Genomic DNA, 23,311 nt, shown 5'->3' with positions numbered 1-23,311 from the left:
CCGCCCCCCTGCCCCCAGCAAAGCCCCCCGCTCGGAGCATGCGCGGGTCGCTTGGCGCCAATTGCTGACCGCCACAGCCAGGGCCAGCCTCGCGGGTTCCCGGGCGGTGCGCGTTCGCTGCCTCCTCGGCTCCGGGATGATCGGCCAGAAGACGCTCTACTCCTTCTTCTCCCCTAGCCCCGCCAGGAAGCGACGCGCCCCCAGCCCCGAGCCGGCCGTCCTGGGGACTGGCGTGGCGGCCGTGCCTGAGGAGAACGGAGATGCGGCGGTGAGGCGCGGCGTGGGGCCAGGACTGGGGGGTGAAGGGGGAGGAAGGCGGTGGGTCCCGCCTGACTGAGGGCGTGCAGCAGCGCGCCTCTAACTCGGTAAACCCGGTCCCCGCTTTCCAAATAGCCTTCACGTGTTCAAAACAGCCGCCGCTGTCCCCCATGGGCCGCCATGCTGAGGGATCAGCCAATGGCGACGCGCCTCGGCGCCCATGGCGCCAATCCGCGCGCCGCAGGCCCGCCTGGTTCCGTGCGTTGTCCAATCAGAGGGGAGAGGGGGCGGGACCCCAGAGGGAGTTTTGCCGCGAAAAGGCCACGTGGGGGCGTGGGGGGCGGGTCTGGCGGGGCGGGGCACTTCGGTGCAGGGTCTGCAGTCCCCTTGATGCTCCACGGGGCCGCTTCCCAGCCTCACTCCCCGCTCCAGTTTAGAATCTAATTCCCAATTCCCGGACTGGGCCCAGTCCTGGGCTCCTATTGTCCTCTTTTGCTGCGACCTGCTCCACTAATGGGCGTCTTCTGCCTTGGGCCATGGGGGTTGGGCCAGAAGCTGCGGACTCCTGGGAAGGGGCCTCTGCAGCTCTTGAGCCGCCTCTGCGGGGACCCCTTGCAGGCCAACCCCGCCAAGAAGGCCCCGGCAGCGCAGGAGGAGCCCGGGACGCCGTCCTCCTCGCCACTGAGTGCTGAGCAGTTGGACCGGATCCAGAGGAACAAGGCCGCGGCCCTGCTCAGACTTGCGGCCCGCAACGTGCCTGTGGGCTTTGGGGAGAGCTGGAAGAAGCACCTCAGCGGGGAGTTCGGAAAACCGTATTTTATCAAGGTAAATATGGAAATGCATCTTCTATAAGGGTAAATGTGGAGGCTTCCGGCCCTTTGTCTTGTTACCGCGGCCGGCGAAGTTCATGTTTCCATAGGCTTAGGTTGTACCCCCTTCAACGTCCTTTACTCACAAAGGGGGTAAAAGAAAGCCATGATGTTTCAGTCTGCACTTTTATATTGGTTAAAGTTGTTAACGACCCGTGAGATGGTATCATGGATTCATTTAAGTCACATAGTCTATTGTCCAGGAAAGGCTGGCATAGTAAAACCACCAACCATCCTGAATGAAACCTGGCTTGAGCTTTAAAAAGCCGGGAGGAGTGGCACTGTTAGGACCCAGCCCAGAAAAAAAGGCAGGGAATTGGCCTGATTGAACCACTTGGTGGGGGCGGGGGGCAGGCCTGTTTTTGTTGGTTGTTTTTTAAAAGAATTTGGACATAAAACATGACAAAGAACTAATGATGTTCCAAATAATTTGCAGTAGAAGCTTTCTTATTTAATTCTTATGGCTTCCAATGAGAATCTGATTTTAAGTCTAGTTTATCTTTAAATCAGCTAATGGGATTTGTTGCAGAAGAAAGAAAGCATTACACTGTTTATCCACCCCCACACCAAGTCTTCACCTGGACCCAGATGTGTGACATAAGAGATGTAAGTATAACTTGTTGATGATTTTTTTTTTTTTTTTTTTTTTTTTTTTGAGACCGAGTCTTGCTCTGTCGCCCAGGCTGGAGTGCAGTGGCCGGATCTCAGCTCACTGCAAGCTCCGCCTCCCGGGTTCACGCCATTCTCCTGCCTCAGCCTCCCGAGTAGCTGGGACTACAGACGCCCGCCACCTCGCCCGGCTAGTTTTTTGTATTTTTTAGTAGAGACGGGGTTTCACAGTGTTCGCCAGGATGGTCTCGATCTCCTGACCTCGTGATCCGCCCGCCTCGGCCTCCCAAAGTGCTGGGATTACAGGCTTGAGCCACCGCGCCCGGCCTTGTTGATGATTTTTATTGGGGAGAAGGAGTCAAATAGTATTTTTAAATCAGGGACACTGGAGTTAAGCCACAGTCCATCATTCAGTAGTAAATAAAACACTGAAATTGTGAGGTTTGGCTGACTGTTTGTCTCTATTTACTCTTTTTAATGTTTACCACATGCTATTTATGCAGCAAAAGAACTGTGTACATCCTGTGCTCTTATTTCTTGTGTTTTTTTTAAATCCTGAAACTAACCTCTCACAGTGTTAGATATTATGGTGGTGATGAAGTTCAGACTGACACACAAAGCAGTTAAATCTTTTGCAGCTTGTTATAGTCAACCCCACCTTGACCTGACCACACTGCTTTATAGTTAGCACTTTCAAGCTCTTGACTTTCTGGCCTGAATAGTTTTGTGGTTCTGTTAACAGATCCCTTTGCTTTATTTTGTCTTGTATAACAGTTGCTGGTTGGCGGCTCTCATCCATCTCGTGTTCAAAAGTCCGTGGGGCTGGGCACGGTGGCTCATGCCTGTAATCCCAGCACTTTGGGAGGCCAAAGTGGGAGGATCATTTGAGATCGGGAGTTCAAGACCAGCCTGGCCAATGAAACCTGGTGTCTCCTAAAAAACCGAAATTAGCCAGGCATGGTGGTGCATGCCTGTAATCCCAGTTACTTGGGAGGCTGAGGTGGGAGAATCGCGTGAGCCCAGGAGGCGGAGGTTGCAGTGAGCTGAGATCATACCACTGCACTCCAGCCTAGTCAATAGAGGCAGACCTTGTCTCAAAAAACAAAAACAAAAAACCGTGGCTCCTCACTGTTGAACTATGAAAGCAGAGCAGCCCTCTTTAAATAGGGCCACGTCCTACCACTCAGCCTTACCTCCACCTCCCACTCTCCCACTCCAGAGTTGGACAGTGTGGCAAACCCCTTCCCACTTCTGTCTCTTAAAAATCAAGTGGATACCTCTGTGGCACCTCCTTGAAGTCTGTTGCCTGCTACCTCTGATCCGGTTTTCCTCTGAGCCGCTACGATGCATTTAGCACCTGCTGACACTGCACTTTTAGTTTCTTACCCGTTTTCCTCCCCCATTTTGTAAACTGGGGCAAGAATCTTGTGATTTAGTGAATATCTGTGAAGTAGAAATTTAGTGACATAGAAGGGAAATAGGTGAATAAACCATCTCGATAAGGCAGCCACAGCTAATACTTAGAACATCTCATAAGTTTAATTTTAGAGTAAGAATTTAGAATCTAGCTCTTTGGTTTTGAAGCTAAATTAAATCCTGTTAAGATCAATACTAGTTTGCTTCTTGTTTGAATGCCCTATTCTGAATAAACAGGGAATACTTAACAGGAATATTTTGAGGGGATGCTCAGAAACCAGTTTCAAACCTACGAGGATCAGATGGGCCCGCAGGGCTTCCTGACAGCCCAGCACTGGGAGAGCTGTTTCACACAAGAGTAAGTTGACATGGTGTGAACACCAAGGGGAGGGACAAAAGGTCCCCAAAAGCCTCCTGGTCATGGGAACATCTGGAGCTGGATTCTGAAGGATAGAGTACGTCAGCTGTGGAGGCGCACTGGTGCGTTCCCGGCCCTGAATTGCTTTAATTCGTTGAAAAGTAACTGGGGGCCAGGCACAGTGGCTCATGCCTGTAATCCCAGCATTTTGGGAGGCCGAGGAGGGAGGATCCCTTGATCTCAGGAATTTGAGACCAGCCTCAGCAATATAAGGGAGGCCCTGTCTCTACAAAAAAAAAATTTTTTTAATTAGGTGGGCATAGTGGTGCAGTCCTGTGGTCCCAGCTACTCTGGAGGCTCAGGTGGGAGGACCACTTGAGCACAGGAGGGCGAGGTTGCCATGAGCTGTGATTGCACCACTGCACTTCAGCCTGAGCAACAGAGCAAAACCCAGTCTCAAAACATTTAAAAAGCAGCTAGGTACATATCTTTGCAAGTTTAAAATACGCTCATCCTTTGACCAGCAACTCTTCTATTAGCGATCTATGCCATAGAAGTGTTTTGTTTTGTTTATGTTTGTTTGAGGCAAGGTCTGTGCTGCTTACATTACAGTATCGTTTAATTCCGGACCCCTGATGGTTCACAGGTGAAGGTTGTCATCCTGGGACAGGATCCATATCATGGACCTAATCAAGCTCACGGGCTCTGCTTTAGTGTTCAAAGGCCTGTTCCGCCTCCACCCAGGTACAGTTGCTTTACAGGTGACTGCAGTCCAGACGTGATTCCTTTCAGATATGTACTTAGCATATTACAAGTGGGACTATCTGGGGCACTGTTCACTAGCCTTTAAGGAGGATTTCTCAACCTCAGCACCATTGACACTTGGGGCTGAGTCATTCTTTGTTGTGGAGGAGGAGAGGAGTCCTGTGCTATTGCAGGATCTTGTGCCACATCCCTGGCCTTTACCACTGGATGCCAGGAGCAACCCCCAACTTGTGACAATGAAAAATGTGCAGACATTGCCAAGAGTCCCTTGGGGGGTGGCAAAATCACCCCGGTTAAGAACCACTGCTTTGGGCCGGGCGCAGTGGCTCATGCCTGTAATCCCAGCACTTTGGGAGACCGAGGCGGGTGGATCACGAGGTCAGGAGTTCGAGACCAGCCTGGCCAAGATGGTGAAACTCTGTTTCTACTAAAAATAAAAAAATTAGCTAGATGAGGTGGCCGGTGCCTGTAATGCCAGCTACTCAGGAGGCTGAGGCAGGAGAATCACTGGATTCTGGGAGGCAGAGGTTGCAGTGAGCCGAGATCCTGCTACTGCACTCTAGCCTGGGCGACAGAGCAAGACTCTGTCTCAAAAAAAAAAAAAAAAAACGAACCACTGCTTTGGAGGATTTGGTATATAATATAATAAATATGCTAAGGACAGAAAACTGTCCCTGAGCAACAGTGGGGGTCTCGGTTATAACTGCTGGGTTGATTTACTTAGGTTTTCCAGAGTGCTGTTAAATCCAAGCACAGACTAAAGTAAAGGTCTTTGGCAGATTCACCTGTTAGAAGGAGTACTAGCATTGTTGATCTCATTAATGGGTGCCGTATGTGCCAGTGTCCCTTCCAAGGGCTGGCTATAACCTCTAACTCTTTCACATATGTCTTAGACATTACTAAGCTTTCAAAATTATGCTTAAGATTCTGTTTTTTGTTTTTCTTGTGACTTGCTTTCAGTTTGGAGAACATTTATAAAGAGCTATCTACAGACATAGAGGATTTTGTTCATCCTGGCCATGGAGATTTATCTGGATGGGCCAAGCAAGGTAAGCCAGCCATTGCTAGATTTTTTTTGAGACTGAGTCTCACTGTTGCCCAGGCTAGAGTGCAGTGGTGCGATCTCAGCTTACTGCAACCTCTGCCTCCCAGGTTCAGGTGATTCTCATGCCTCAGCCTCCCGAGTAGGGACCACAGGCATGAGCCACCATACCTGGCTAATTTTGTCATGTATTTTTAGTAGAGACAGGGTTTCACTATGTTGTTGGCCAGGCTGGTCTCGAACTCCTGACCTCAGGTGATCCGCCCGCCTCGGCTTCCCAAGGTGCTGGGATTACAGGCGTGAGCCACCACGCCCAGCCTGCTCTATGTTTTTTAGACTGATACTGACAGTCTTTTCTGTCTTGCTTGTTTATATTTTTAAAGAGTTTTAATAAAGAACTAGAGAATGCGAATTAAATGACTAATTTATAGATGTGAAAAAGTCTGTTTTGGCCAGGTGCGTTGGATCACATCTGTAATCCCAGCACTTTGGGAGGCCGAGGCGGGTGGATCATGAGGTCAAGAGTTCAAGACCAGCCTGGCCAATATGGTACAACCTCGTCTCTACTAAAAATACAAAAATTAGCCGGGCATGGTGGTGAGCGCCTGTAATCCCAGCTACTCGTGAGGCTGAAGCAGAGAATTGCTTGAACCCTGGAGGTGGAGGTTGCAGTGAGCCGAGATCGCACCACTGCATCCCAGCCTGGACTACAGAGCAAGACTCCATCTCAAAAAAAAAAAAAATCTGTTTTATCCTGCAGCCAGTTTTCTTTCTTTTTCTTTCTTTCTGTCTTTCTGTCTGTCTGCCTTCCTTCCTTCCTCCCTTCCCTTCCCCTTCCTTCCTTCCTTCCGTCCGTCCTTCCTTCCTTCCTTCCTTCCTTCCTTCCTTCCTTCCTGTCTTCTTTTCTTTCTTCCTTTCTGTCTTCTTTCTCTGTTTTTGAGACAGGGTCTCACTCTGTCACCCAGGCTGAAGTACAGTGGTGTGATCATGGCTCACTGTAGCCTCAACCTCCCAGGCTCAAGTGATCCTCCCACCTCAGCCTCCCAGGTAACTGGGACCACAGGAGCCAGGAGCACACCACTATGCCCAGCTGAAAATTTTTTTTTTTTTTTTTTTTTTGAGATGGAGTTTTGCTCTTGTTGCCCAGGCTGGAGTGCAATGGCACGATCTTGGCTCACTGTAACCTCTGCCTCCTGGGTTCAAGAAATTCTGTCACAGCCTCCCAAGTAGCTGGGATTACAGGCATGCACCACCACGCCTGGCTAATTTTATATTCTTAGCAGAGACGGTGTTTCTCCATGTTGGTCAGGCTGGTCTCAAACTGCTGACCTCAGGTGATCCACCTGCCTTGGCCTCCCAAATTGCTGGGATTACAGGTGTGAGCCACCACGCCTGGCCATGCCCGGCTGATTTTTATTTTATTTTGTAGAGATGGAATCTCACTATGTTGCCCAAGCTAATCTTGAACTCCTGTCCTTGAGGTCCTTCCAGGGGCTGTTGTTATAGGTATGAGCCACAGTGCCTGTCCACTTGTATGTTAATTACAGTTTGCAAGACAAAGGTTTGTTCCTTGTTAATATTTTAAATTTATCCACCTCACTTTTGACTGCTCTGAAGGTGGCTGCAGTCTGCTCATTTTGACATTTGGATTGTTAATACCGATCTAGGAGATTTTTCTTTTTCTTTTAATTTTTTTCATGTTTTTTTCTTTCTTATTTCTTTACAGTTGCATCTTTTTCTGCTTATGTACTTTTTTTTTTTTTTAAAACAAATTGTCTACAACCAGGATAAGGAAAGAATGTTTACTCTTTGGTTTCTTGCAATTTGATTTTCATTTCTATGGAACATTTTGTCCTGCTTTTTGTGTTCTCGGATTATTTAACATCACTTAAGATATTTTTTAGGACAATCCATCGTCATGAGGGATATAAGGCATGTTCACTGTAGTAAACTTGGAAGAAGCCAAAAAGGCAGCTATGAGAATAAAACTCTTTCTAATCCTGCTCAGAGGGTGCGCTGGCCTTATGGCCTATTTCATTCTGCTACACTGGATCCCATCAAGCCCTGGTTTCATCATTGATTTAGCGCCTGTTGCTGGGTATTGGGCTGATTTGCCTGAGCCTACATTTAACCTATTTCTCTCATGTGTGTAGGTGTTCTCCTACTCAACGCTGTCCTCACGGTTCGGGCCCATCAAGCCAACTCTCATAAGGAGAGAGGCTGGGAGCAATTCACCGATGCAGTTGTGTCCTGGCTAAATCAGAACTCAAATGGCCTTGTTTTCTTGCTCTGGGGCTCTTATGCTCAGAAGAAGGGCAGTGCCATTGATAGGGTATGTTTTGTTTTCTTTTTCTTTCTTTCTTTTTATTTTTTTTAACACTATAAAAACAATGTAAAGAATTCTAGGAGTCTCTGCTGTGTTTGGTCCTGGAAAATCCATGTTATAAAATAACTTTTATATTCCCTTAGGCCTGTTATAAGGGTTTCCAAAGAATTTGGACAAATTACAGGAGTAATGAGTTGTGTATGAGGAAAGCAGCTGGCCAACTTGTGACTGAACGCAGTTGGTGCTGTAGGCATGAACTTGGTGTCTACAAGATACAAGTCCCTGGGTACCACTCAGTTAACAAGTGATGAATGAGGCATGTTTCTGGCTTCCAAGAAATTTGGGAGCATATAGAAAACACAATTCCACTCAATCACGAATTTAATTTGCCCATGAGAATACTATCAGTGATCGTTATTGTTTTGTTTCTGGGTTGTTTTGTTTGTTTTTTCAGATGGAGTCTCGCTCTGACACCCAGGCTGGAGTGCAGTGGTACGATTTCGGCTCACTGCAACCTCTGCCTCCTGAGTTTAAGCGATTCTGCCTCAGCCTCCCGAGTAGCTGGGATTATAGGCGCCTGCCACCACACCCAGCTAATTTTTTTGTATTTTTTAGTAGAGACGGGGTTTCACCATGTTGGCCAGGCTGGTTTTGAACTCCTGATCTCAAGTGATTCGCCCTCCTTAGCCTCCAAAGTGTTAGGATTATAGGCATGAGCCGCCACACCTGGCCTATCAATGATCATTATTAATCCCGAAGCCTAATTGCAGATACCCAACACGACCAAACCCGTGGCTCCCCTCCCTGCATCTTCCCCCATCTGCTACCTCCCTTCTTCCCCTTCTTTTACTGAAGCACTTCGATACCTGGTTGTGGAAATAGAGACCTAAAAGTCAGCCTTGAATCCTCCATTCCATCAGTAAATCCCATCAACTCTGCCTCCCAAAACACCCCGGTCCTTCTGCTTCTCATTCGCCACTGCTGCCCCTCGGGCATGAGCCACTGTCATCCTTCTCCAGGAGAACCGTGATAGACTAGAGATGAAGGCTTGATGGAGAGCCACAGAGTGGAGGAGGGAGAGATGGGGTGGGGAAAGGAGAGGAGCCAGGGGTGAGTGTTCATCCCTGGCAAATGGGAGAGACATTGGGTGGGGGAGAAATTATAGAATAAATGCTTCAATAATCGAAGGCAAGGGCTTAGCGGAGGTAACCTGACAATAGCTTCTGGTGTATCAGCAGGAGGGAACGGGGGTATCAGAAATGCACACATATATTCAACCCCTACCTTGTATGGGTACTAGGTTGAGCACTTGTTTTTTGAGATGGAGTCTCACTCTGTCGCCCAGGCTGGAGTGCAGTGGCACGATCTCAGCTCACTGTAACCTCTGCCTCCTGGGTTTAAGCAATTCTCCTGCCTCAGCCTCCCAAGTAGCTAGGATTACAGTTGCATGCCACCACACCCAGCTAATATTTTTTATGAGTGACCTAAGATCTGACTGGTATGGATTGCTAAGATGTGATGATCTGGGTATGTAAGAAGTATGGGTGAGAGTAATTGCTAATGTCTATCCCTTAGGGAGGTTTACTGCCAGTGTTGCTCCTCCCCAGTATTTTGGTAATCTTTAATCATGGTTTGGTCTGAAAGTAAACAGTTGTTAAAGTAGCTTGGTCATTAAAGCCAAATTGCGTATCTCCAGCCCAGTGTCTCTCCTAATCTATAGAGTGCCTTCTTACTACTGCCGCATAAACATGCCAAATTCAACATTTCCCAACTAAGTTTCTCCTTTTCTCATCCATGCTTTACTAAACTTGCTCCTCTGTATTCCCTAGCAGCAAAAAGCACCACCATCTGCCCAGTTGTCCAGCCAGATCTGATTCCATTACTGACACCTGCCTACCTCTCTCCCCTTTTCTGTCCTTTTTTCCCCCGCTTCCCATATGCAGTCAGTCATTCATATCTGTATTCTTTCTTCCCCCTCCAAATCTGTCCCTGCCTGACCACCTTTGCCTTCATTCAGGCCCTCACCTAATCTTGCCTGGAGGGTTCTGATGCTTTCTCCCTGGAAGGCCTTGCCTTAGACTGAAGATCTGATTTCAGGGGGTTGGGGGCGTGGCCCCCAACCAGCCTCCCAGACATAACTCTATCCCTCTTTGCACTCTGATCTCCAGGCTGATCCATTCCCCTTTACTTTTTCATGGTGCCTCAGTTCCCTGCCTTTGCATATCCTGCTTGCTCTGCCCACTGTGTGGAGGTCATTTTCCTCTGGGATTCTTTAGAGCTCTGCAGGGCTGACATTTACAGGGGCCTGTGCTGCTTGCATGTGTGTTCAGCACTTGATGTGCATGACTTCTTATCACACTCAGCACCTGTGATCCTCATTTGATTGGTCACAGTAACTTCATAAGCTGGGCGCTATTGTTATTCCCAGTCTACCAATGAAAGCTGAAGCAGCTTAGAGTTGCAGCAACTCCTCTGTGGTACAGCTTACTGAGTGGTAGAGGTAGACCTCAACCCCGGGCAGTCTGGCTCCAGGCTCTGTGCTCTTAACCACACTGGATTGCCTGACTTTAATCATCACCCCTCATCACCCCTTCTGGACTGAGCCCCTTGAAGGCAGGAGTGTTTTGAGAAACAGTGATTTGTTAGTTTTTATATACTGAAAGGAAGAGGAAAACAAAAATGGTCTATATCTCCCTGTTAAAATAACGACAGTTGACATTTTTTAAAAATCAAAGTGGTCATGTGCCACATAATGATGTTTCAGTCATAAACTGCATATATGATGATGGTCCCATAAGATTATAATATTGTGGCCGGATGTGGTGACTCATGCCTGTTATCCCAGCACTTTGGGAGGTCAAGGGAGTTTGAAACTAGCCTGGGCGACATGGTGAAACCCTGTCTCTACTAAAATACAAAAAATTAACCAGGTGTGGCGGGGTGTGCCTGTAGTCCCAGCTACTTGGGAGGCTGAGGCAGGAGAATTGCTTGAACCTGGGAGGCGGAGGTTGCAGTTAGCTGAGATCATGCCACTGTACTTCAGCCTGTTGACAGAGTGAGACTCCATCTCAAAAATATATATATGTATATATGTATAATATTTTTTGCCGAGATCAGCTCATTCAGGAAGACCCTAACCCAGCGGTGCTAGAGGAATTAAAGACACACACACTGAAATATAGAGATGTGAAGTGGGAAATCAGGGGTAGCATAGCCTTCAGTGCTGAGAGCCCCGAACAGAGATATACCCACTTATTTATTAACAGCAATTAGCAGTTAATAACCAGTCATTAGCATTGTTTCTATAGCTATTAAATTAACTAAAAGTATCCCTTATGGGAGATGAAGGGATGGACTGAATTAAATGAATAGGTTGGGTTAGTTAACTGCAGCAGGAACACGCCCTGAAGACAGATCGCTCATGCTATTGTTTGTGGCTTAAGAACGCCTTTAAGCGGTTTTCCCCCCTTGGCAGGCCAGGTGTTCCTTGCCCTCATTCCCATAAACCCACAGCCTTCCAGCTTGGGTGTTAGGGCCATTATGAACATGTCACAGTGCTGCAGAGATTTTGTTTATGCCAGATTTTGGGGGGGCTTGCTTCCAACATGTCTCCTTTCTTTGATTTGCAAAGAGCTAAAAGCAAGGGCAGCTTTGTCACGGTGAGCTACTTCTCTCAGGAGTCAGGATCCGCATCTACAGACAAGAAAACAACATAGGTTAAAAGCACAGTCATCATAGAAATCACAGAGCTTCCAAGTGTTTTTATCCATTTAAATGGGTTACTAGCTGCTAATCTGTCTGCAGCTCCTTTAAGCACTCCAGTTCCTGGCATTAAGGTCAGGTGTGGCTGGGATACTTTAAATATTTGTTCTTTTAATTTTGCTATATCCAAAAACAAGTTTGTAGAGTGTCCTTCTAGATGTTTTTTTATTCTTTCCCAAATTTTGGTCTTTTTAAGGCATTAATAGTTTCCACAAATTCTTATGTTTAGCTCCTAGAGCGGGCCATATCATTTGAGGTTAAGGTGCCACTATACCGCCATGGTTCCAGATAATAGGAACTTTTGCCGTACTTCATATCATTTCTACCATCTGACTATTTTGTTCAGATCATCTGAACATAGTGTGGCCATGGCACGCAGACTGAGAGGTTGGATTCAAGCTAAACATCCCCTTAGGGGACCAATTAATAACGATTCCGTAAAAATTGTGCAGCACTTCTGCCTGTTCTGCAAAGCAATCTTCCTAAACAAGTACGTTCATTTTTTTCTGACTGGGTCCAGTCCTGTTTACAAATAGGTTTTTGAGGGCGGTATGCCCCAATTTTAGGAGCAGATTTATTGTGGTAAATAGTGAGATCAGAAAGCATGTGTAACTGTCAGAGTGATTGCGTCCAGGCATTATTGCCAGCCCTTATTGAAGGAATGCTCACGGCAGTGGTGATCACCTCTGTCATAGCTACCATTCAATTATTCATTGTGACTGGTTGTCCTGCTTTCCTCAGGTTTTCTTCTGCCATCTGTGACAACTTCTTGATCTGTCCCAAGGTGGGTGGCTGTGTTCGACAGGTGTTGCTCATGACAGTTTGGGTCCTCCTCAGCGTCAGCCTCAACATGGCTGCAACCGGGGGTCCTCGGGATCCTCCTGGAGTCTCTTCCTCGGCATCTGGCTCATGATAAAGTTTTAGGTGTCTTGATGGTTTCCGGCCTGGAGAAATACAAGCATAACCTCTACCCCAAGTTATTACTTTACCTGTTTCCCAACTTTTTGTTATCGGATCTCTCCACCAAATCAGTTCTGTTTCTGTCTTTGCAGCTGGTTTCTGTAGATGCTGTTCAGCTGCTGATAACATCTGGCCTTTGGGAAGGCTCAGACAATTCCAAGTTAATAATGCTGGGTTCAGTGGCATCCGTGGGGTTCCATCATTGTTTCTCCCTTTCTGCTTTTGCAACTGCTGTTCTAGGAAGAGACTCGTTCTTTACACTATGGCTTGTCCTTGAGAATTGTATGGGATACCAGTAATGTGTTTAATATTCCACACAGAGAAAAACGTAGCTAGAGTTTGGCTAGTATAGCCTGGGGCATTATCTTAAAACAGGCAGAAGTTGGAATGCCCATCACTGCAGAACATTGCAAAAGATGACATTTAACACAAGCAGAAGGCTCTCCTGTTTGGTGTGTAGCCCAAAGTGAGAAAAGGTGTCTATGCATACATGTACGTAAGCTAGTCTCCCAAAGGAGGGAACGTGTGACGTCCATTTGCCAAATAGAGTTAGGTTCCAGTCCTCGAGGATTAACTCATCTTGTAAAAGATGAGGAATGTACCATTTGGCAAGTTGGGCATTGCTGAATAATAGCTTTAGCTTCTTTCCAGGTAATGCTGTATCTGCGTTTGAGACCAGAGGCATTAACATGGGTAAACTGTGAAAGTATCTGTCGTTAGATATTGCAGTAGCAATAAGGCGATAGCTGTTTGATTTCCTTCAGTCAAAGGTCCTGGAAGAGGTGTATGAGCCCTGATGTGAGTGATGTAAAAAGGGTGCGTTCTACTTCTAACTGCTGTTTGCAGTTGGGTAAATAAAGTCATCAGTTGTTCATCTGTATAAAATCGTAACTGAGAATTTTCAGTTAACTGTGTGGAATGAACCACATATGAAGAAGCAGAAATCACATTAATAGGCATATCAAAAACAGTCAATACCTCAGTTACAGCTACAAGCTCCGCTTTTCGAGCTGAAGTATAGGGCGTCTGAAAAACTTCACTTTTTGAGCCAGAATAAGAAGTTTTACCATTACTAGACCCATCTGTAAAAACATTCTCAGCACCTTCAATTGGTTTAAATTTGTTACTTTAGGGAGAATCCAATTAGTTAATTAAAAAACTCAAGCAGCGGCCGGGCGCGGTGGCTCAAGCCTGTAATCCCAGTACTTTGGGAGGCCGAGGCGGGCGGGTCACGAGGTCAGGAGATCGAGACCATCCTGGCTAACACGGTGAAACCCCGTCTCTACTAAAAATACAAAAAACTAGCCAGGCGAGGTGGCGGGCGCCTGTAGTCCCAGCTACTCGGGAGGCTGAGGCAGGAGAATGGCGTGAACCCGGGAGGCGGAGCTTGCAGTGAGCTGAGATCCGGCCACTGCACTCCAGCCCGGGCTACAGAGCGAGACTCCATCTGAAAAAAAAAAAAAAAAAAAAAAAACTCAAGCAGCTTCATTTTAGGAAAATGATTATCGAGAATACCCACAAAGTCAGCTAAATGGGTTTGCCAAGTAAGACTATTTATGAAAGCTTGCTGTATTTGTGCCTTCGTGAGAGGAACAATAATTTTTCCAGGATCATATCCATGTAATTTAACAATCTGAGTTCTCCCAATCCCGATCATAGTAGCGATTTGATCTAAATAAGGAGTTAGAGTCCGTGAATTAGTATGTGGAAGAAAAAGCCACTCTCCTAAGTCCTCCTGTTCTTGGACAATAACACCAGAAGGTGAATGCTGAGTTGAAAAAATTAGCAAATCCAGAGTCTTCTCTGGATCTACTCTATTTATCTGAGCTTTATGGACTTGCTTCTCAATCAGTTGTAACTCTGCCTCCGCCTCCTTTGTTAATTGCCGAGGGCTGGTGAGACTAGGATTTCCTCTAAGGATAGGAAACATTACTCATGGCCTAGGTAGGAATACCTAGAGCAGGTCGTATCCAATTAATATCCCCTAGTAATTTTTGAAAATCATTTAATGTTTTTAATTTATCCCTACATATGGTTACTTTCTGTGGCATAATGATAGTGTCATTTACTAAGGTCCCCGAGTAGGAGTAAGGAGGAATAGTCTGAATTTTGTCAGGAGGTATAATTAAACCAGCACGAGAAAGCCAGTTTTGCAAGTGATCTTGACATTGGAGTAATATTTCTCGAGTAGGGGCAGCACAAAGTATATCATCCATATAGTGAATAATGTAACACTGAAAATATTTTACCAGTAGGTTCAATTGCTTGCCCCACATAAGTCTGGCAAATAGACAGTTTAACATGCCCTGTGGCAACACTTTCCAATGATAAGCTTAGCAGGCTGCAGGTTGTTTACTGCAGGAATTGTAAATGCAAACTGTTCACAGTCTTGCTCAGCTAAAGGGATAGTAAAGAAACAGTCTTTTAAATCTATGACTAATAAAGGCCAATTTTTTGTAATTATAGCAGGAGAAGGCAATCCTGGCTGTAATGCTCCCATAGGTTGTATAACTGAATTGATGGCTCTTAAGTCAGTTAACATTCTCCATTTGCCTGATTTTTTCTTAATTACGAAAGCTAGAGAATTCCACGGGGAAAATGTTGGAGCCATGAGCCCATTTTTCTAACTGTTCAGCTACTAATTTCTCTAAAGTGTCCAGTTTTTCTTTACTTAGCAGTCATTGTTCTATCCAAATTGGCTTATCTGTTAACCATTTTAAAGGTATAGGTTCTGGAGGCTTAACAATTGCCGCCATCAAAAATTATTTCCTAATCTTTGGCGGGAACTTTGTTTTTCCGCTTGAAGCGGCTCTTCCAAACCTTGCAGATTTTTTTCTAGTCCCATACCAGGGACATACCCCATGTGATGCATTGTATGTTGACTTTTAGGGCTCTGTAATTGTTCTGGAATTAGAACTTGTGCTCCCCATTTTTGTAATAAATCTCTTCCCCATAAATCCATAGGTACAAAAGTTATAATTGGTTGAATAGCACCAGGTTGTCCGTCGGGCCCCTCACAATGCAAAATATAACTACTTTGATGTACTTCAGCGGCTTTAGCAACTCTGACTATGTTAAATTGAGCGGGTTGAATTGGCCATGTGGACGGCCAGTGCTGTAGAGAAATGATTGAAATGTCCGCTCCTGTATCTACCAAACCTTTAAATTTCTTTCCTTGAATAGTTATTTCCCAGGTAGGATGTTTATCAGTAATTTGATTGACCCAATAAGCTGCTTTGCTTTGTTTATTTGTGCTTCCAAATCCTCCTGTTCGTTTCATTTCACTTTTTCCCATTCCCACATACGGCACAATCAGGAGCTGGGCTGTGTGCTCTCCTGGCTGTGCTTTCCAGGGAACAGCAGTAGATATCACAGTTTGAATTTCCCCATTATAATCTGAATCAGTAACTCCTGTATGTATTTGTACGTCTTTTAGACTCAAACTAGACCTTCCTAAAAGTAATCCTATTGTCCCTGCTGGCAAGGGTCCACAGACTCCTGTTGGGACCTTTTGCGGGGGTTCCCCAGGCAGAAGGCTCCCGGCTTTTGTGCAGTATAAATCTACTGCGGCACTACCGGCTGTGGCGGGGGACAGACATTGTACAGGGGTGAGGCAATGGCCTGAGCTGGAAATGCCTCGGTTTAGAGCGGGGCCCAGGACGGGCCCCTCATGGCATTTCCCAAAATTGGGTTGCCTTCTTTATCAAACTTAGAATGACACTGACTAGCCCAGTGTTTTCCTTTTTTACATTTTGGACATATTTCAGGCTCAGTCGTTTTCTTTTTTTCCCTATATGGCGGCCTGACTCGCTGATTTTATCTACATTCTTTTTTAGTATGACCATGCTTCCCAAGTTAAAACGAGCTCCAGGAAATGGAGTATTTCCTTTATCTACTGTCAGTCCTGCCATTGCCTGTGCCAACAAAGTGGCTTGATGCAGATTACCTCCAATACCATCACAGGCCTTGATATAATCAACTAAATGTGCTTTCCCTCTGATAGGTCACAGAGCAGCCTGGCAATCGGGATTCGCATTGTCGAAAGCTAATAACTGCAACACTATATCCTGAGCAGCCGAATCTGCAATCATCTTTTTAAGAGACTCCTGTAACCGAGCTATAAAATCAACATACAGTTCCCTTGGTCCCTGTTTTATAGCACTAAAGGAAGGGTATTGTTTCCCACCTGAAGTGTTTTTTTTTCCCCAAGCTCTAATGCACATTCCCCTAAGCTGTTCTATGGCATCGTCCTGCATGATCACTTGTGCATCTAAACCAGCCCAGCCACCGACTCCCAAAAGTTGGTCCGCAGTTACATTAATTTGAGGTTGGGCCTGGGCATTGCGAGCAGTCTGAATGGAAGCTTCATCTGCCCACCAAGTTTTAAATTGTAAGAATTGAGCAGGAGTTAGACAAGTTCGAGTAAGAGCGTCCCAGTCAGTAGGAATCATCCGACTGGAAACAGCAACATTCTCTAACAGTCCCATTACAAAAGGAGAACCTGCTCCGTACTGATTTGTTGCTTGTTTTAATTCTTTGAGTAATTTAAAAAGAAAAGGCTCAAATGTAGCTATAATATTTCCATGTTGATCTGGGGGGTGTATTCTAACAGGGAACTGCCAAGCCTCTAAATCACCCTCTCGTCTAGCTTGCTGAATTCCTGCCTGAATAGAACTATGAGTGGTCGCTCGAGGCGCTGCTCGAATAGTCACTGGGGTGACTACTTTTCACCCAATGTCCTCCAGAAAAGAAAGATCTGGAGGGTCATTTTCTTCAAAATAATAATGAGGGGGTGCAGAAGGGTAGGAATGAACCGCTCCTTCCTTTGCCGCTTTAGCTTTAGCTGGCAAATAAACATGCTCTGTAACCTCTTCTGTTACTTCACTATACTCTCCTTCCTCCTCCTCATTAGTGTGAAAAAGTTCCTAGGTGGAACGAACCAGACCCAATACCTGTCCTATTCTTACCCTGATGCTTCCGAGCTCCCCTTCTTACCACAGGGATTGCTTTAAGAGTACTCGGGTGTCCTCCAGCTAGTTTTCCATTCCATCCATTGCTCCGGTGACCCTTTGACCTGGATACGAGCCCCCACGAATGGACGCCATTTGCCGAGACCAGCTCAGTCGGGGAGACCCTAACCCAGCGGTTCTAGAGGAATTAAAGACACACACACTGAAATATAGAGGTGTGAAGTGGGAAATCAGGGGTCTCACAGCCTTCAGAGCTGGGAGCCCTGAACATCGATTTACCCACATATTTATTAACAGCAAACCAGTCATTAGCATTGTTTCTACAGATATTAAATTAACTAAAAGTATCCCTTATGGGAGACGAAGGGATGGACCAAATTAAATGACTAGATTGGGCTAGTTAACTGCAGCAGGAGCACTCCTTGAAGACACAGATAGCTCATGCTATTGTTTGTGGCTTAAGAATGCCTTTGGCCGGGCGCGGTGGCTCACACCTGTAATCCCAGCACTTTGGGAGGCCGAGACGGGCGGATCACGAGGTCAGGAGATCGAGACCATCCTGACTAACACGGTAAAACGCCGTCCCTACTTAAAATATAAAAATTAGCTGGGTGAGGGGGCAGGCGCCTGTAGTCCCAGCTACATGGGAGGCTGAGGCAGGAGAATGGTGTGAACCTGGGAGGCGGAGCTTGCAGTGAGTAGAGATCCCGCCACTGCACTCCAGCCTGGGCGACAGAGCGAGACTCCGTCTCAAAAAAAAAAACAATGCCTTTAAGCGGTTTTCCACCCTGGGCAGACCAGGTGTTCCTTGCCCTCATTCCGGTAAACTCACAACCTTCCAGCTTGTGTGTTAGGGCCATTAGGGACATATCACAGTGCTGCAGAGATTTTATTTATGGCCAATTTTGGGACCAGTTTATGGCCAGATTTTATGGGGCTTGCTCCCACCAATTTTTACTGCATCTTTTCTATGTTTAGATACACAAATGCCTACCATTGTGTTACAACTGCCTACAGTATTCAGTACAGTAACGTGCTGCACAGGTTTGTAGACCAGGAGCAATAAACTACACCATGTAGCCTAGGTGCGTAGTATAAGGTTATCCCATTTGGGTTTGTGTAAAGACGCCCTATGGTGTACGGATAGCAGTGAAATTGCCTAACACACTTCTCAGAATGCATCCCTGTCATTAGGTGATGTATGACTATTGCTTTTTTTTCTTTTGAGACAGGGTCTAGCTCTGTCTCAAATCTGCCAGGCTGGAATGCACTGACTCGATCTCAGCTCACTGCGGCCTCAACCTCCTGAGTAGCCGGGACCACAGGTGTGAGCCACCACACCTGGCTAATTTTTGTATTTTTTTGTAGAGAGAGGGTTTCACCATGTTACCCAGGCTGGTCTTGAACTCCAGGGCTTAAACGATCCTCCTGCCTCAGCCTCCCAAAGTGCTAGGATTACAGGCGTGAGCTACCACACCTGGCTGCTGACTATTCCTTTTTTTTTTTTTTGAGACAGAATTTCACTCTTGTTGCCCAGGCTGAAGTGCAATATCATAACCTCAGCTCACCACAACCTCTGCCTCCCAGGTTCAAGTGATTCTCCTGCCTCAGCCTCCTGAGTAGCTGGGATTACAGGCATGTGCCACCACGCCCAGCTAATTTTGTATTTTTAGTAGAGACATTTCTTTGTGTTTGGTCAGGCTGGTCTTGAACTCCTGACCTCAGGTGATCCACCCACCTCGGCCTCCCAAAGTGCTGGGATTACAGGCGTGAGCCACCACGCCCAGCTAATTTTGTATTTTTAGTAGAGACATTTCTTTGTGTTTGGTCAGGCTGGTCTTGAACTCCTGACCTCAGGTGATCCACCCACCTCGGCCTCCCAAAGTGCTGGGATTACAGGCGTGAGCCACCGCGCCCAGCTGACTATTCCATTTTTGTGGCAAGATTTCTGTTTTTTTTTTTTAAATTCTTCTTAGGAGCTGTAAGACTGTTCAGAGAGTTCAGAAAGTGGAAAGTAAATGGCTTCCACTATTACTTTCTCTTAAAGGAACTACTTAATACAATGTCTTGGGTATTTTTCTAAAGTTTTTTAAAAATGAAATTATTTTGTATTTTGTTCACTTGATAAATTTTGGAGGTCATCTCATCAGTATATTTATCTTCTACATGTTTTTCTAGGAGTCACGTGGTGTTACATTTTAAGAACTTTAGAAAAATACATTTAGCCAGTTTTATAACATTGAATTGTATACTAGGTTTTAGCTGACATAAGCAGTGTGTCAGTGAGTCCCTTTATATGTTCCTATATGTTCCTATTTGTGTAGGTACAACTGGTCCCTGGCTTATAAGTTTGACTTGATTTTTTTTCGACTTTACAATGGTGTATAACCATACTTTGAGCATTCACACTTTTTTTCTTTCTTTAAGAGACCAGGTCTCTTGGCTGGGAGCAATGGCTCACGCCTGTAATCCCAACACTTTGAGAGGCCAAGGTGGCGGATCACTTGAGCTCAGTGGTTTGAGAACAGCCTGGGCAACATAGTAAGACCCTGTCTCTAAAAAACACAAAAAATTAGCCTGGTGTGGTGGCATGCGCCTGTGGCCCTAGCTACTCAGGAGGCTGAGGTGGTAGAGTCACTTGAGCCTGGGAGGTGGAGGCTACAGTGAGCTGCGATCATGCCACTACACTCTATCCTAGGTGACAGAGTGAGACCCCATCTCAAAAAAAAAAAAAGATCTTACTCTTGCTCTGTCACCCAGGTTGGGGTGCAGTGGCACGATTATAGCTCTTTGCAGCCTCAAACTCCTGGGCTCAAGTGATCCTCCCACCTCAGTCTCCTGTGTAGCTAGAACTACAGGTGTGTGCCATCACACTTGGCTAACTTTTTAATTTTTTTGTAGAGATGGGGTCTCGCTATGTTGCCTCAGTTGGTTGTAAACTGGCCCCATGCAGTCCTTCTGCCTTGGCACTGGGATTATAGGTGTGAGCCACCATGACTGGCCCCATTCTATTTTTCACTTTCAGCACAGTGTTCGATGAGTTACATGAGGTACTAAACACTTCATTGTTAAAGAAGCTTTGTTTTGCCCAACTGTGGGCTAATGTAGGTGTTCTGAGCATGTTTAAGGTAGGGTAGGTTAAGCTATGATGTTCAGCAGATTATATGTCATAAATATATCTTCAACTTAGGATATTTTCTACTTAGGATGCATTTTCCAAGATGTTAACGCCATCCATTGTATTAATAAGTTGAGTTTATCTGTGTGTGTGTATGCATCATGGTGTCCTTTAGCAAATACAGTCTTAGCAGTGGAAATTGCTGGCTGTATGATAGGGGCACTTGAAAATTGCATAGATAATTGTGAATTTGAAGGCAGAGGGTGGTCCTCTTTGCATCTCAGAGCCTAGCAAAGGTAGGGAGTTGCTCAACAAATGGACTAATGTTCTAATGCAAATGCTGAATGCTCCACTTTGGAAGGGAGAGAATTTAGAGGGCAAAGGGCAATTGCACAGGGTCTTAAAGTGCAACAGCCACAGTCCTTCCTTTCTTTAAAAAAAAAAAAAAAAAAAAAATCCCGACCGGCGCGTTGGCTCATGCCTGTAATCCCAGCACTTTTAGGAGGCCAAGGCGAGCGGATCACGAGGTCAAGAGATCGAGACCATCCTGGCCAACCTGGTGAAACCCCATCTCTACTAAAAATACAAAAATTAGCTGGGTGTGGTGGCGTGTGCCTGTAGTCCCAGCTACTTGGGAGGCTGAGGCAGGAGAATCGCTTGAACCTGGGAGGCAGAGATTGCAGTGAGCCCAGATCACGCCACTGCACTCCAGCCTAGGGACAGAGCAAGACTCCGTCTCAAAAAAAAGAATTTTTTTTTGAAGTTCCAAATCTGCCACCTTTTATTCTTGATCTTTTTCAGAAGCGGCACCATGTACTACAGACGGCTCATCCTTCCCCTTTGTCAGTGTATAGAGGGTTCTTTGGATGTAGACACTTTTCAAAGACCAATGAGCTGCTGCAGAAGTCTGGCAAGAAGCCCATCGACTGGAAGGAGCTGTGATCATCGGCTGAGGGTGGCCTTTGAGAAGCTGCTGTTAACGTGTTTGTCAGTTACGAAGTTCCACTGAAAATTTTCCTATTAATTCTTAAGTACTCTGCATAAGGGGGAAAAGCTTCCAGAAAGCAGCCACAAACCAGGCTGTCCAGGAATGGCAGCTATATTCAGCCATAAACAGCAAAGGCTACCCTTTGACCAAATGTCTTTCTCTGCAACATGGCTTTGGCCTAAAATACGCAAACTTTTCAGAAGACAGAGGAGGTCAAATACTCAGTTGGCTGTCTCTATCTCCCTTGCCTTTATGGCGAAAGCGGGGAGATGTCCACCTTTCAGGCACAGCCCTAGTTTGGCGCCTGCTGCTCATTGGTTTTGCCTGGTTAGACTTTCAGTGACAGATGTTGGGGTGTTTTTGCTTAGAAAGGTCCCCTTGTCTCAGCCCTGCAGGGCAGGCATGCCAGTTTCTGCCCTTTCCACTGCCCCCTTGATCTTTGAAGGAGTCCTCAGGCCCCTCGAAGCATAAGGATGTTTTGCAACTTTCCAGAATCTGGCCCAGAAATTAGGGCTCAATTTGCTGATTGTAGTAGAGGTTAAGATTGCTGTGAGCCTTATCAGATAAGGGGCCAAGAGAAGTAAACTGGGTCTTGTTATTCCTTGGGTGTTGGTGGAATAAGCAGTGGAATTTGAACAAGGAAGAGGAGAAAAGGGAATTTTGTCTTTATGGGGTAGGGGTGATTTTCTCCTAGGGTTATCTCCAGTTGGGGTTTTTAAGGCAGCACAGACTGCCAAGTGCTGTTTTTTTAAGCGACTGAAATCACTTTGGGATATTTTTTTCTGCAACACTGGAAAGTTTTAGTTTTTTAAAAAGTACTCATGCAGATATATATATATATTTTTTTTCCCAATCCTTTTTTTAAGAGACAGTCTTTATTGCGTCTGCATCTCCCTCCTTGACCTTGTTAGCAATGCTGTTTATGCTGTTAGTCGGGTTAGAGTTGGCCCTACGCAAGGTTTGTTAATAAAAGTTTGTTAAAAGTTTGTTTTGTGCAAGTGTCCTTTGTGGGTCCGGACCGGGGCATCCATGGACGTCCTTGGGCTGCCCTTGTCCTTGGCGCCTCCCAGGCTCCCCATAGCAACCATTGTCTGCAGGAGGGGCCGCCCTTGCCCCTCCTCCCCGCCCTGCGGCTCAGTGGAGCCGCCCAACCTTCCGCTGGCTGCAGTGAGCGCTGGGCCCAACCCCTGTCCTGGAGCAGCGCTCCAACTCCGAGCACCGAGGAGCGCCGGCTGCAGTCAGTGGAGACCCCAGGGGGTAACTTCCGGCCTGAAGAAAGCATTTCTTCGGGGAACATGGCGTGCCTGTCGTGGCTACGTTCTGCCAAGCCCTGTGACGATCGAGGGGAGCCTCCTGCATCCCACCCTCAACCCGTGTTTCTAGACTCCGAGACATCTGGAACTCGGAAGTGAGGCCAGGGCTCCAGGAAGACTCCCTGATGACGCACTGGCCCGCGGCCCAGGCTCAGGTAGTGGGGGCTGCCATGATGATCTGCGGGGTCCCCCAGTGTCCGAAGAAAGAAGCCACAAGTGTGCTTTTTTTTTTTTTCTTTTTCTTTCTTTCTTTCTTTTTTTTTTTTTTTTTTTTTTTTGAGGCGGAGTCTCTGTCGCCCGGACTGGAGTGCAGTGGCCAGATCTCAGCTCACTGCAAGCTCCGCCTCCCGGGTTTATGCCATTCTCCTGCCTCAGCCTCCCGAGTAGCTGGGACTACAGGCGCCCGCCACCTCGCCCGGCTAGTTTTTGTATTTTTAGTAGAGATGGGGTTTCACCGTGTTAGCCAGGATGGTCTCGATCTCCTGACCTCGTGATCCGCCCGTCTCGGCCTCCCAAAGTGCTGGGATTACAGGCTTGAGCCACCGCGCCCGGCCTCT

The 23,311-nt window shown here is 46.4% G+C and overlaps 1 protein-coding gene across 1 annotated transcript; it reads left to right on the top strand.

The window, feature by feature from the left end:
* The first annotated feature begins 10 nt into the window (after positions 1-10).
* Positions 11-22,427, top strand: UNG (uracil DNA glycosylase). The gene is made up of 7 exons (XM_033220712.1): positions 11-268; positions 877-1,083; positions 1,638-1,733; positions 4,157-4,254; positions 5,236-5,324; positions 7,471-7,649; positions 21,255-22,427. The coding sequence occupies exons 1-7, from the start codon at positions 137-139 to the stop codon at positions 21,393-21,395; spliced, it is 942 nt and encodes a 313-aa protein (XP_033076603.1). The 5' UTR covers positions 11-136; the 3' UTR covers positions 21,396-22,427.
* Positions 22,428-23,311: the final 884 nt, after the last annotated feature.

Source organism: Trachypithecus francoisi, unplaced genomic scaffold (genome assembly GCF_009764315.1).
Source record: "Trachypithecus francoisi isolate TF-2019V2 unplaced genomic scaffold, Tfra_2.0 Lachesis_group11, whole genome shotgun sequence".
Classification (NCBI taxonomy): Eukaryota; Metazoa; Chordata; class Mammalia; order Primates; family Cercopithecidae; genus Trachypithecus; species Trachypithecus francoisi.
Note: the sequence above shows the minus strand (reverse complement) of the source record. Positions and strands in the feature narration are given on the sequence as shown.

What these genes read in the sequence shown, in the direction of transcription:
- UNG (XM_033220712.1), top strand. Translation starts at nt 137, where the DNA reads ATGATCGGCCAGAAGACGCTCTACTCCTTCTTCTCCCCTAGCCCCGCC. An exon ending in CCTGTTCCGCCTCCACCCAG is followed by an intron (nt 4,255 to 5,235) that starts GTACAGTTGCTT and finishes ACTTGCTTTCAG; the next exon opens with TTTGGAGAACATTTATAAAG. An exon ending in ATCTGGATGGGCCAAGCAAG is followed by an intron (nt 5,325 to 7,470) that starts GTAAGCCAGCCA and finishes TCATGTGTGTAG; the next exon opens with GTGTTCTCCTACTCAACGCT.